Below are 13,050 nucleotides of genomic sequence, written 5' to 3'. Positions count from 1 at the left end.
TTAGGAGTGGATGCTTTTATATTTCTTGAATGATTTTTAATATATTTAACTTATATTAAAAGATTTAAGTACTTTTGAATTTTATTTTCATATTTTACTTAAATAAAATGAAAAGATTTAATTATTGCATGTAATAACAAAATTTTAAGATTATTTATTTATTTATAATATTAACTATTAAGCAAATCTATTCATGTCCTTATTCGTAATTTGATACTTAAAATCACTTTCTGAAAAGCTTGGTCAAACACAAATTATTGCTCAAAAATGCTTTTCAGAATAATTAGCCAAACACAAACTGCTTCTCTGCATAAGTATTTTTGGAAAAAATACATCTCAAAATAAGCTGATTTCTCCCGCTTGGCCAAACATGCTATTATTAGTCTGCCGTTCAAAATATTGGGTCGGGTCGGTATCGGTCTGCCCAATTGACAGGCAATTGGAGGAGGGGGAGAAAAGCAAGTTTTGTAATTTCTAAAACTAGTAGGAGGTGTGTGGATTATGACAAACTTCAGACCAAAAATATAAACCCTTAATTTCTTCTCCGTCGAACGGAGACGCACTGAGAATTTCAGCTCAAATTCGGATTTCCCATAAAGGCTTCAAGCCTTGGCACCGCACTGGGATTATCGACTGCCAACGAGGGTTTGAGTTCTGTTTGTTATTTTCGTAATTAGGTTCGTCCCTTCTCTCCTTGTCACTTAAATTAATCTTTTTCTTTTGTGACCATAGATTAATGAAACGAGCTCAAATAGAGCGGAATGATATAGAAGACTTATATAACGACATAATTAGTTTGAGATTGAGGTTTAAATTGATTGATTGGTTGACTACCAAGGTTGATATTTTTTTGGGTACATCTGGAAAGCATGAAACTCAGTTTTTTTCTGGAACAAATACGGGCAACGTTTCAGTCTTTCGCGTCTTGAAAGAGCTGTAGGATGATTTAATATTAATTGGATAATTGTGGATGTTGTATGTTACTGTTGAACTAATTATCTTCAACTAATACTATGAAAATTGGAGGTATAAAACTGGCAATTCAGAAAATTTTCTCTTGAAATAGGAAAGGGATCTGTGTTAAGAAACCAAAGCTGCATATGATTTTGTGGGCATTATTTTCTTAAGTTACGGGAAGGTAATAGTTTGTTCTAGAAAATTGTCTGCTTGGCCTCTTGAAGTGAAGGGGATGTAGCATGTTACTGCTGGGAGTTTTGGATTTCTGAGTTTTTGGATTTGCTAACAGGATAGTAAATGGAGGGGTAAGCTACTTGCTATAAGGAACAAATACAGTGTCAATTCCCCAGAGGATCTGTCCATTCCAACTTTCCAAGTGCTCCAACTTTTTTCTTTTGAAACCATGTGGCAATGCTACTCTTTTCCTGTATTCTGTCATCTGCGATATATCCTGTAAAACAAGTCTTATCTTCCTTGATTTTATTTGATAGAATGTACTAAAGTTTTGCACTCCTTTGGATGCCTATTATATGTTTAGTAATTGTACATCTTGTTCGCAGGTTCCTCCTACAATCTCTCAATGGGAAGCAAAGGTCGAGGGCCACCTCCCAACCTTCGGCGGCCACCTCCTGGCCCTGGCTTGGTGCATCCTGATCCTTATGGTCCTCCTCTACGCAACCCTGATCCTTATGGTCCTCCTATACGAAACCCACCACCAGGTGATTTCCCTCCTTTTGACAGGCTACCTCCTCCAGAAATTATGGAACAGAAGATTGCTGGCCAGCATCTTGAGATGCAAAAACTTACCACAGAAAACCAGAGGTTTGCTGCCACCCATGGAACTTTGAGGCGAGAACTGGCTGCTGCACAACATGACCTGCAAATGTTGTATGTTCAGATAGAAGCAGTCAAGTCTAACAAGGAACAAGAGACTAGAGGCCTTAAGGATAAAATTGCCAGGATAGAGGCTGAACTTCAAGCTGCTGAACCTATCAAAACGGAATTGCCGCAAGCACAAGGTGAAGCTCGCGCTTTGTTTGCAGCAAGGCAGGAACTTGTTGCTAAAGTGCAACTGCTGACTCAGGATCTTCAAAGGGCTCACACTGATGTGCAACAGATTCCTCCTTTGTTGGCTGAGCTGGAGACCCTAAAAAAGGAGTATCAACAGTGCCGGTAATTATTTGATAACTGTCTCTTTTTACAAGCTAACAACTGACGTAATTAGACCTGCGATGAATGCCCAGATTCTGGAAGGAAAAGTTACCCTTTTTGCTAAGGTACATCCATAGTACACTATCCTTCAGAAACCTTTTAGTGTACACATTGGTTACTTCCTCCAAAAACTAGATTACAGAAATAGTTGTATATATGTCTGTTTCAAGTGTAATCCTCAATGAGACGAAAGGGCGTAAATATTCTTTAAGCATAATAAACTTCCAATTAATATGCAGGTTGACTTTAGGGACTTCCAAAATTATAAAACATCTAAATTTTTATCTATAAGTTGTGAACTTATATATGCATCAGCCTTGGCCAGAAGCAAAAGGTTTTCTTTGGGAAAGCTAGCAAGACTTAAGGAAAGAAAAGCAATATTTGGCCAGCATGGGTTGAAAACCTTGTGTAGCAAAATTAGGCATTCCGGTCTGCGCATTTGTAGGTTTTAGTTTCAACGATACAAAAGGTTATCTTTGGATATCAAGAATCATAAGATCACTGAACCTTTTTGGAAGATTTGGTAAACTTGAATTAAAAAGGAAGATGAGAATTTCATGCTTCATCTCCCCAAAGAATGGTGTCTCATAAATAATGTTCGGACCTATAAAATTTTCTAGGCTTCATGTACTGAAAAAGTTGGGTCCTTGAAAACCGTTGACCATTTAAAGGATTAGATTTCTGTTGTGGCTTAATCAAATTGTCCTAACCCCAAAGTTAAACTCATTAACTTTCCTATATAAGCTGCTCTTAAGAAAGTACTGCTGCGGTATATTGATTCAAGTCAAAGATGTCCTTTTTTGTTCTTTTAGATTTAAGTGTTGGAATATTCTTACCCATGGCAAACTAAAAATTTTATGACGGGTTTTAAGACAGTAATTGTAAAAGCTATTGAATGGAAGAAAATTGACAAGAGAACCTTACATAAAACAGTACATACCAAAGGAAATTGCTCTCTCTTCTCTCTCTCCCCTTCCCTCCCTCTCTATGCCTGGTGCCCATAGCCCGCTTCACCCCCACCCATCCAGCCCATTGTGATATGACTTGCTAGTATTGCACCTTCTATTTTCAGGACCAAAGCTAATCTGAGCAATTATTAGTCACTTGTATCATGGATTGGTTCTTATATGAGTTTTCCCCAAGGATCATGGTTCCGAATTACCATAGGTTTTTTCTCTTACCAAGCGGGCATCATCATGGATCAGATTCCCTCCACTAAATTAGAACAGAGTTGTTCCAGTTGAAAAATGTGAAACAAACAAATCTTGACAGGGCGAGTATTTGTACAGAATCAATTGGATATCTCACTGTGGTAATCGCCACACGAATTTGATGTAAAAGATTTAACTCAGTGTCTGGGCTAGTTCATTTTAGATTTATATTAGGTATATGAGGTTAAATTATTTAGGAGACGCTTCAAGGATGTCAGACACATAGCTTGTCATGTGCAAGCATTGGAGAGGCGAGGGGAAATAATGTTTGGTAATGCTTTTCAATGAATGCTAACTTCTTGTTTGATCGAAAGATGTCTGATATTCTGTAATTCGGTTAACAGGAGTACCTACGAGTATGAGAGGAAATTGTACAGTGATCATCTTGAATCTCTTCAAGTGATGGAGAAGAACTACATGACTATGTCCAGAGAAGTGGAAAAGCTTAGGGCAGAGTTAAACACTTCTAACTCTGAGAGACGAACGGGTATCACATCTGTTTAGCCACTACTCTCTCTTTTGTTTTGGTAATTATACTGGACGTAGTAGTTGCAGAAAACTTAACATTTATGGTAATACATATGCAGGTGGGCCATATGGTGGTGCCACTGGATATAATGAGAATGAAGCTGCTAACAATTATGCTATTGGACAAAACATCTATGGAGATGGCTATGGAATTCATCAGGTTTTAAATCTGTCATTGTTCATGTATTAGTTAGTTCTACAATGATTCTTCTCATATTGATGAAGTTGAAAAGTTGTTATGTAGTTTTAAATGCTATCTTTATGCTTCAAGTTCTCCAGAGTTCTCTAAATTATGATCATCAGAATTGAGCTGGTAGAAATTAGTACTACGTATGTAATCTTTGTGCCTTATCAAAAAACAATGTATGTAATCTGTGTTCTCTTTTTGAGCAAAACTATTCGTTGAAGAGACAAAAAATGGGAGAACAGGGGAGAAAATAAAAACAAGGGGAACAAAGCTGTGAAGTGAAATTTTTAATAATCAGTTTACCTACTTAGATTTTGACTCTTAAATCCAGGGTGTACTTTTTCCTCTAACATTAGCCAACTCTTTCTGGTAAGTGCCTGAATATTGCTATCGATTCATCTGTCATGGATATTTTAGATTTGGACTTCCTTTTCCGTTTGAACATTTATATTTCCTAATCAAATTTGGTTCAGGTGAGCCATCTGAATTTCATTGATGTAAAGTTAAAAGGAACATTTCCATAAAAAGCACTCTGAAGTTTCTTGAAATCAGGTTAAGCTTTTAAAAAGTTTAAGCTAGATCACTGCAATAACTCATTTGATTATTATCTATAACTACCTTTAACCAAATGGTGTTACTCGAAACATGCTATTGTATTCATTCTATCACCCAACTTATTTTGCGGAGTAGAGGTGTATGGTTCAATTATTTGAAGTCCAATAGACTTGAACTTCAGAATAAGCGGATAAGAGGAATTGAAGTCTGCTATTCAATATTATGGAGGGATTGAAGTGTCTTGTTTTTACCAAAACTGTCTCCTGCCCAAATTCTGGATTAAATGAATGTTCTCCTTTATTATTATTTGTCGAGTGCCAAATGCTAATCTTATCTCTTCATTCTACTTGGCAGGGCAGAGGCCCCCTTCCAACAGCGACCAATGTTGGAGGAGTTGCTGCGGTTACATCTCCGCATGTTGGAGCTCAGTCTGTACCTCCGTCGAACAGGCCTCCTTATGATGCATCAAATATGCCCGGATATGATGCACAACGGGGAATGGCACCAAGTGGTCCCGGCTATGATGCACAGAGAGGATCCGCCTTAGCAGCTTATGAAGCTCAGAGGGGGCATGGATATGATACAATGAAGGGACCTGGATATGATGCTCAGAGGGCAGCAGGTTATGAAGCTTATGGAGGACCTGGCTATGATGGATACGGGGCACCTGTTTATAATGCGCAGAGAGGATCGGGCTATGATGTGCAAAGGGGAGCCAATTATGATCCCGCCAAGGCCTCTAACTATGATGCATCGAATAAAGGAGGTGTTGCAACTCAAGGACAGGTAGCACCTACAAGTAATAACCCTCACGGTTCATCTACTCCACCTGGTCATGCTGGTCCTGGATATGATGCAGCAGCACAAGGTGGAAATCCAGCACGTAGATGATTTCAGCTCCAGTTTTGTGTTATTTAATGAGGAATCTTATTATCTTCAGCATTCACTTCAATTTACTATTAGCAGCACCCCCTAGATCTATTTACTGCATCATGCGACTTGAGGCTGGTCAATGTAAAAGAAGGAAATCTTGTTTGTAGATGAGCCTCATTGATTAAGTTTAACCATAATTGATGTTTCTTTTAGGCGTCTCTTAAGAGTTCATATTTGGCATGTAATTGAGGTCGGTTTACATGTAGACGTTCGTTGCGACCATCCTTTACATGTCAATGATGTTATAATGATAAAAAATGCTTTGAGAAAAGTTTAATAAAATTAACAATTTGAAGAATCTAATAATAAATTAATATACAAGCATTTCTCCTCTATAGAATGTTGCTCTATATAGTCTCTTTTCTTGCATATAAATATTTAATTTAAGACATTAAAACGTAGTTTTCAAATTTCCTTTCAGGTTTTCTAAAGAAAATTTCTAGTGTATAATTTAAGCTCGCTCTACATACTTGGCTAATTAACAATTTGAAATTGACAAAGTGATAAAATTATTCTACTCAGGATGTGATAAAATTTTCCTAAACTAAGCCAAAATACCTTGTTAATGTAGTCCATAAGTGCGGAAATGTCACACGAAATATCACGAAATATATGGGTATACGAAAAAAATGTTAGAAGACAATCTAATGATCAAGATGTTACGATTTAAATAGTAGTGCATGAGTTCGAATCTAAGTTGTCTCACAAATCACAATGAGTATTGCATAATGTGGCATCTCATACTTTGTTTGCTGGTATGTGAGAAAACAGGAACTTTTGTCTGGTTAACACCATAGAAAAATATGGAGAAAAAAAAATATCTTCTAAAAAGGTCGGACCATGAAAAAAAATTCGGATCCGACCCGAAAATTCTTTCATGATTTTATTCAAAAACCGCGTGCTTACAAATCGACAAATTCAAAATTCCCCTTTCCCGGCAAAGCCATTACTCTTGCAGACCTTCCATGGAAGAGGAGGATGCGAATCGGCGGCATAAAAAAGGTAAAAACACTTGCTGTAATTTTAAGGAACAGCATCTATATGCTATTTAGGGCTCAATTTTAGGCCTTTCATTGTTTTATCTGGTATACAATATTTCTGAAATCCACATTCTTTTTTGTACTCAGTGCGCGGGCATTTACCTATCCGAGGCATGGAATCAGTGATAGCTACAGTCAGTGGTTACCACGGTACCGAGCGATTTAATCTTATCAAATTGATAGACAAGAGTGGTGCAAGTTATGTCGGTTCAATGAACCAGTCGACCACTCATTTGGTATGTCAGTCTTTCACAATCCGAATTCAATTATTAATCAGAAAATTTCTTAAACTCTCTTTGTTATGTAAAAAGAGGAATTCTATTGGATTCTGCAAAGAATTGAAAGTGTAAAATATTTCCAGAGGTGGATCTAGCATTTGAACTTTATGGGTTTGAGTTCAGGAGTCTACATCCCATTTGATTTACTGCATATTATTTGTACTTAATTAATGAAACTTTAACACATATACAAGTTCTGAGCCAAAGATATTGGGTTCGGATGAATCCATAATATATACACTACATCCGCCCCTGAACATCTCATATTTCACTAAGTACAATAGAAGAAAACATAGAACTTTGGTTCAATAAATCTCCATACTATAATCCCCCCCAAAAAATTTAAAATAGAACCTTTGGGCACAATGGGATAGTCTAGTGGACAGGAAGGAAGAAGCCACAATAACAACCATGGTTTCACGAGTTCAAATCTCAGTGGCTATTGTTGCCTGGTTGGGCCTTCCTTATATGTGAGGTAAACCATCTTTAAAATAAATCTAATCGTAAGCATAATCTGCCTAGGATGATTTTCTGTGCTATACCTGGAGCTTTGGTGGTTTTGTTCACCTTGCAAGTTGCAGCATATAGCCATCATTAGTGGAATTATTCAGATAACCGCTCCTATTTTCTTCTCTGCATGGCCAAATATCCCGATAATTGGAGTTTAAGAAAAATCTTATGAGTTTAAGAAATATCCAACATTAAGTGTCAACTTCTTTTCTAATAAACTGTGTTTTCTGCCAATATGATGCCATAACGTGAGAGCCATTCCTTGAGATATGTTTCAAATTGTGCTTATAGTTAGACAAGTTGTTTGGTGACCCATGAAGTGTTAATGTGTATGATGCTCGTCTTGGTTAGGTGTGCTGGAGATTTGAGGGAAAGAAATATGAGCTTGCCAAGACGTTCAAAATGTCAATAATCAACCATAGATGGGTTGAAGATTGTATTAAGGAAGGAAGGCGTCTTCCGGAGGCTCCCTACGCATCTCAGTGGTATATAAAATACTGGCTTACTAGTTATAGCCATGTAGGTTTTCTTGGTTTGCATAGCTAGTGTTAATTTTGCCTGACAAATTTATTTGGACTGGAGTCTCAACTTGACCTTTGTTGTTCCCACTGGGGGAAGTTGATCCTCATCGCAAATGCATGCCACTTCAGTTGAAGAGAACTAGATAAAATAATATGAAATTTTGATAAGAGCGTGTATTGATTCTTCTCCAAAATCTGGAATCACTTTTGGACAATTATGTGCATATTCTGCTGGTGCTGTTTACTTGATTAGATATTTATGTTTCTAGATGCCTACTCACAGAAATATTGCTGTTTAGCTATCTAATGGCTGTGAATCGAGAAAAAAAGACAAAAAATTGGCTAATCAATTTCTTGTTGCACTTATAAAAGAATTTCAAGAGAAAATGCATATGCATGACTAAATTATCATTTTCTGCTTTCTTTGGAAAAGTTTGACTGCGGTATTTATTTCTTTCATCATTTTTCTCGTGACAGTTAAATTTATCTTGTATCACAGTCATTCTTATTTCTTACTTTTGAAGAACACAAGTTGCAGACCGAGATGTCTTAGAATTAATTTTTTTTTGATATGGGAGATGCCATAGAATTAATTAACCAACATTTGATTTATTAGCCGAACGTAGCAATTTCTTTCTTTGTCATTTGCCTGTCTGAAAGCTGTGTATTGCTCATTTGGAAGTTGGTTGTATTGCTTTCTTATGATCAATCATATCTCCAGTTCTACAGCTGGAATCTTATCCCTTGGCATTCAATTATTTGCAGTGGGCAAGAAGTGGATCCGATAATGTTGGATATTACACTTTTTAGCGAAAGTAAACCATTGAATCACTCCAAAGAACCAGCTATTCTTATTGAATCTGAAGAGGATTTCAACTCTTGGACGGATTCAACTTTATTAAAAGAGGTGCATTCATTTTTTCGTCACTGCTCTTTATCATTTTCATAACATAGATTGCACTTCAAAGGGTTAGTTCAAACTTTAAAGTGTTTTTGTTTAACAGTTAAAGCTAAAAATTCCTTCTGGTTGACAAAATCCATTATCCGGCTGTTCCTGGATTTATGTATCAGTAGGAATATTTATTGATGCATGCTGTAAATGTTGTATGTCTTGGCTAGTTGTTATCAAAATCTAGGTCATTTATCACAAAGAGTTAGTGCAATATAGATCAGAAGTTGATCATGCACCAGCCTCACTTCAGTATGTGCCTAGGTATTGGATATATATAGTACTGCAAAATAAGTGATGAGACACATCTTTATAAAATGATTATACAACATAGCTTCAATTTCTTGCTTTTATGCTACTGGTTGCAGAATTTGTCTCCTGAGCTGGTTAAACATAAGGATAGACCAAGGAGGAAATCAAATGACAGTATTCTGAACAAGGATCACCCGTCCAGCATCATATATTGTTCCGGTGAGCACTCTTTACAAGGCTCACGTAGGACAGAGGTAATAACTTTTTAGACAGTCATTATTTAATCCATTACTTTCCAGGCTTTAGTTGATACTTTTCTTTTCCTCATTTTTTCCGTGTAGATTGAAGAACTGAATTTTCCCCCTTCAGCATTCCTTAAACCCAAGAAGAGAAGTTCTGAATTTGCTGAAACTTCTCGCAGAAGTCGTAGATTGGTGAAGAAGAACATTAGTGGGGATCTTGTGGAGATTATTTCAGGTTCAGAGAAACAGAGTCTCCAATTACAAGCTCTTCGGGAACATGAAACTTTAGCTCAAAGTTACAACTTGGATGTTGAAATGCCTGAAATCTCTATGATTAACAGGCATGGATCTGGTTTTAGCTGCCATCAGTCAGAGACGGAGCCAAGTAGAATAGGTGCAGTTGGCACTGGGGAAACTGAAGTTAACAGACTCCTTGATAATGGTAATCAGTGTTTGGATGCAGAAGGTATCTCATCTAATCTTCGTGGAAATGGACAAGAGCCATGCCTAGCTGTTGATGAGGTCCAAAATGAGACTGATAAAACTTGCAAAGTGTCTACATCAACCGCGTTATCCTGTGTCATATGTTGGACAGATTTTAGTTCATCCAGGGGGGTGCTTCCCTGTGGTCATCGTTTTTGTTTCTCATGCATCCAGACGTGGGCCAATCATATGGTAAACCTTCCTATCCGTCTTTCTCAATTTGGTTTGAGGGGGTGGTTTTTTTTTTCTCTTTTTCATTTTTAGCATGTCATCGCGATGAGATGTTTCCTCTATGCATGCAAGTGAAACTTTTGATTCTTGGATATTTGTTTTGTTTCAACTGATATTTTCCTTTCACAATGCCCTCATCATAGGCATCAAGCAGGAAAGCCTCAACATGCCCTTTGTGCAAGGCTAGTTTTGTTGCCATTACAAAGGTTGATGATGCAATTCCTGCTGATCAAAAGATATACTCCCAAACTATTCCGGACAACAATCCGGAAATGAACATATATATACTTCCCGAAGTTGAAACATCAAGGTTCCGTTCTAACGTAAGTTCACTGGTTATTTCTATTTTATATTGCAGTCTGGACTCTGGAGAAATCACCTCCTGTTTGTTTGTGTTGTACATTGATGTGGATATCTATGTCTCATCATTGTCATCAAAGAAAATGTATTATAACATTAGGTACCTTTTCTATGTCCATGTGCCTTCTCTTCCTGTAGGTGCAGACAAATCATACTTGAAGCATTATCTAACTGCCTTGAGTTAGATGCATGAATAGCCCAAACGTTTCTCCTATTTGGTGCGATGAGTGTGACTGCAGTAACATATTAGATCCCTGTATTAAGCATTTCAGTTTTATAGATCAAAGTACGTGATTTTACTTCCACATCTTATGATACTCATCTGATTTTTCATATTTAGTATTTCAAAGTTTCTGTTACTCTCTTTCTGAAGCATGGTAACTTATAATATGACCAGTTCACAGCCGAGTTTGGGTTGTTCCCTTGGCACTGGAGACTTGTCAAAAACCAAAAACCAGGAACAATTTTACGGTCAAAAGCTTCTATCCAGTAAATATAGGTTGAAGTGAAAGATGTCCATTAAAGTATTTCATTTGAAAATATGGAAGGAGAGTCATCCTGAATGTTGGAGGTTACACCTTCTACCGAGAGTTCCATATGTATTGTCATCGTCTATCCTTAATGGCTATTTTATTGAACTGCCTTAAGTAAAAAGAGTAACAGAGTAGTACATCAAAAAGCTGCTCTTTAGGGCTTTAGTCTGGGTAGCTTTCAACTAAAATACAGATCTGTGATTTATTCCCTTATTCAATACAGCAACATGACAAGACTCCAGAGTAGGTGTCAATGCCTAGTTATTCTACACATTCTGATGATTTCCCTGAGTTGCTTTGACTTTCTTGCTAAAAGATGTTTCTACCTCCCAAACACCCCTGGAGAAGAACAGGGGTGAAGTATGTTTCGTGTTTGCATCTTGCATTTTGGTTTTCCGAGCTCACTTTCATTTGTCATTTTGATTATGTAGCCATCAAGAACTCCAGTTTGCTGTCGATGCTCTTGTCGAGAACCAGCGGACCTACTAGTCAAATGTCATCTTTGCGAGACTCTCTGTATTCATTCCTATTGTCTGGATCCTCCATTGCTTCCATGGACATGCATGCACTGCAAGGATCTGCAGAGGCTTTACCGTCGTAGCTGGTAGTTTGCATGCTTGGAGGCTTTCTTGGCTTGACTAGTGAAGTGAATTTTACCATCTCATTTGTACTATTTTTTCCCCCAGAATAGATGCATATTCTTGCATTTTCTGCATGTGTAACAATAAAAGAACTACTACCTCTTGTAGTCCATTTTGCAACATACCTTGCCCCATCCTGAAAATCAATATGATTAGTGAGAAAGTTGCTTTACATGAACTCCACGACTGCCATTTGAAACCACGTTTTGTTCCTTTGGAGGAATCATCCAGACTTAAATAACTCTGAAAAAACTTTACCTTGGAATAAACCAACAAAAAGACAAAGTGAACTTTGTTACTCCTACTTGTTATCATCGGTCGAGCCAAGCACCTCTTGCCTGGTGCTTCTGTTATAGGAATACCATAAGTTTGCCTGATTGAGCAAGTTAATAAGGATTTACCTATATAGTTTTTATATTATTAAGTGTAATCTCTCTCTCTCTATATATTTATATATATATAGAAGAGGGAAATGGAAGAGTGATGCGACACCTCTTGTATGCAACAAACCTATTTATCTTTTTTCACTGTTTTTTGCTTTTTATTTTTCATCTAAAAAACAGCAAAAATTTACCCGGTTTATCTCTTTCCTTATTAATACTATTCATTTATTAATCTCTCCATTCACCTTTACTTGTCCAGTATTCTAAAAATAGATTTTCATTTTCACATTTTCACTTGTCACATTTCGCATATCAAGAGAAGACAATTTTTTTTCCTGTTATACCCACATTATTAATTACTCATTTCAAATTATTTTCTCAAATCCATTAAAAATATGCATCAATTAATATGGATATTATGGTAAATTATGCACTTCATTTATTATTTTTTAAGGGGTATGCAAAGTCCATAGTGGACAAGTAAAAGTGAGTGAAGTAGAATTAACCCAAATGGCCGCTCACTCTGCCACTTAAACTAAAAATAGCCGGTGAATTTATAATATATGCTTAATTTATGTATTATATATGTATAATTATATATAATTAATGTATAATCTATGTATATGACTAGAAAAAATAAATAATTAATATGGTCGGCTATTTGTGTAAATATCTCAAAAGTAAATGGAGGGAGTATTACTAGAATCTCTATATTTTCCTTGTGTTGCTTCCGTTTACTTCTTCCAAAAATGAATTAAATTCCACAGTTATGAGTATATTAATGCATGGGCCTTTTTCTTCCAATTCTCGCTTACAAATTCAAACTGCAGATGCTTTATTCCTTTCAACATGTTGGATCCTCTTCTCTTTCCTTGTAATACCCCCGTTGAAATGGATCAATAATTGCTTGGAATGAAGATGTTCTTGAGTCTCTAACGTCAATGTATAGTAAAAAACCAAAACAGAACTAAGACCAAGCATTGCGGCCCGACGTATTTTGGGGCCTAAAGCCAAACTTTAATGAGGGGCCTTAATGTTTAATTT

The 13,050-nt window shown here is 36.7% G+C and overlaps 2 protein-coding genes across 3 annotated transcripts; both read left to right on the top strand.

Annotated features, from left to right (window-relative positions):
- The first annotated feature begins 482 nt into the window (after positions 1-482).
- On the top strand, positions 483-5,788 carry LOC107772699 (protein FLX-like 2). The gene is made up of 5 exons (XM_016592181.2): positions 483-677; positions 1,518-2,130; positions 3,725-3,867; positions 3,968-4,068; positions 5,005-5,788. Exons 2-5 carry the CDS (start codon positions 1,538-1,540, stop codon positions 5,539-5,541), a joined length of 1,374 nt encoding a protein of 457 aa, XP_016447667.2. The 5' UTR covers positions 483-677; positions 1,518-1,537; the 3' UTR covers positions 5,542-5,788.
- A 636-nt stretch (positions 5,789-6,424) lies between these two features.
- LOC107772700 (uncharacterized) lies at positions 6,425-11,801 on the top strand. 2 transcript variants are annotated; one of them, XM_016592182.2, is made up of 8 exons: positions 6,425-6,585; positions 6,711-6,859; positions 7,763-7,896; positions 8,698-8,839; positions 9,250-9,387; positions 9,475-10,050; positions 10,233-10,412; positions 11,414-11,801. In XM_016592182.2, the coding sequence occupies exons 1-8, from the start codon at positions 6,549-6,551 to the stop codon at positions 11,588-11,590; spliced, it is 1,533 nt and encodes a 510-aa protein (XP_016447668.2). In that variant the 5' UTR covers positions 6,425-6,548; the 3' UTR covers positions 11,591-11,801. The 2 variants fall into 2 exon arrangements, with proteins under 2 accessions (XP_016447668.2, XP_075090474.1); XM_075234373.1 differs by lacking the exon at positions 11,414-11,801 and adding an exon at positions 10,588-10,735.
- The last annotated feature ends 1,249 nt before the right edge of the window (positions 11,802-13,050 follow it).

The sequence above is a fragment of the Nicotiana tabacum genome, chromosome 17, assembly GCF_000715075.1.
Source record: "Nicotiana tabacum cultivar K326 chromosome 17, ASM71507v2, whole genome shotgun sequence".
Lineage (NCBI taxonomy): Eukaryota > Viridiplantae > Streptophyta > Magnoliopsida > Solanales > Solanaceae > Nicotiana > Nicotiana tabacum.
The sequence above is the reverse complement of the archived record's forward strand: the minus strand, read 5'-3'. Positions and strand labels throughout refer to the sequence as shown.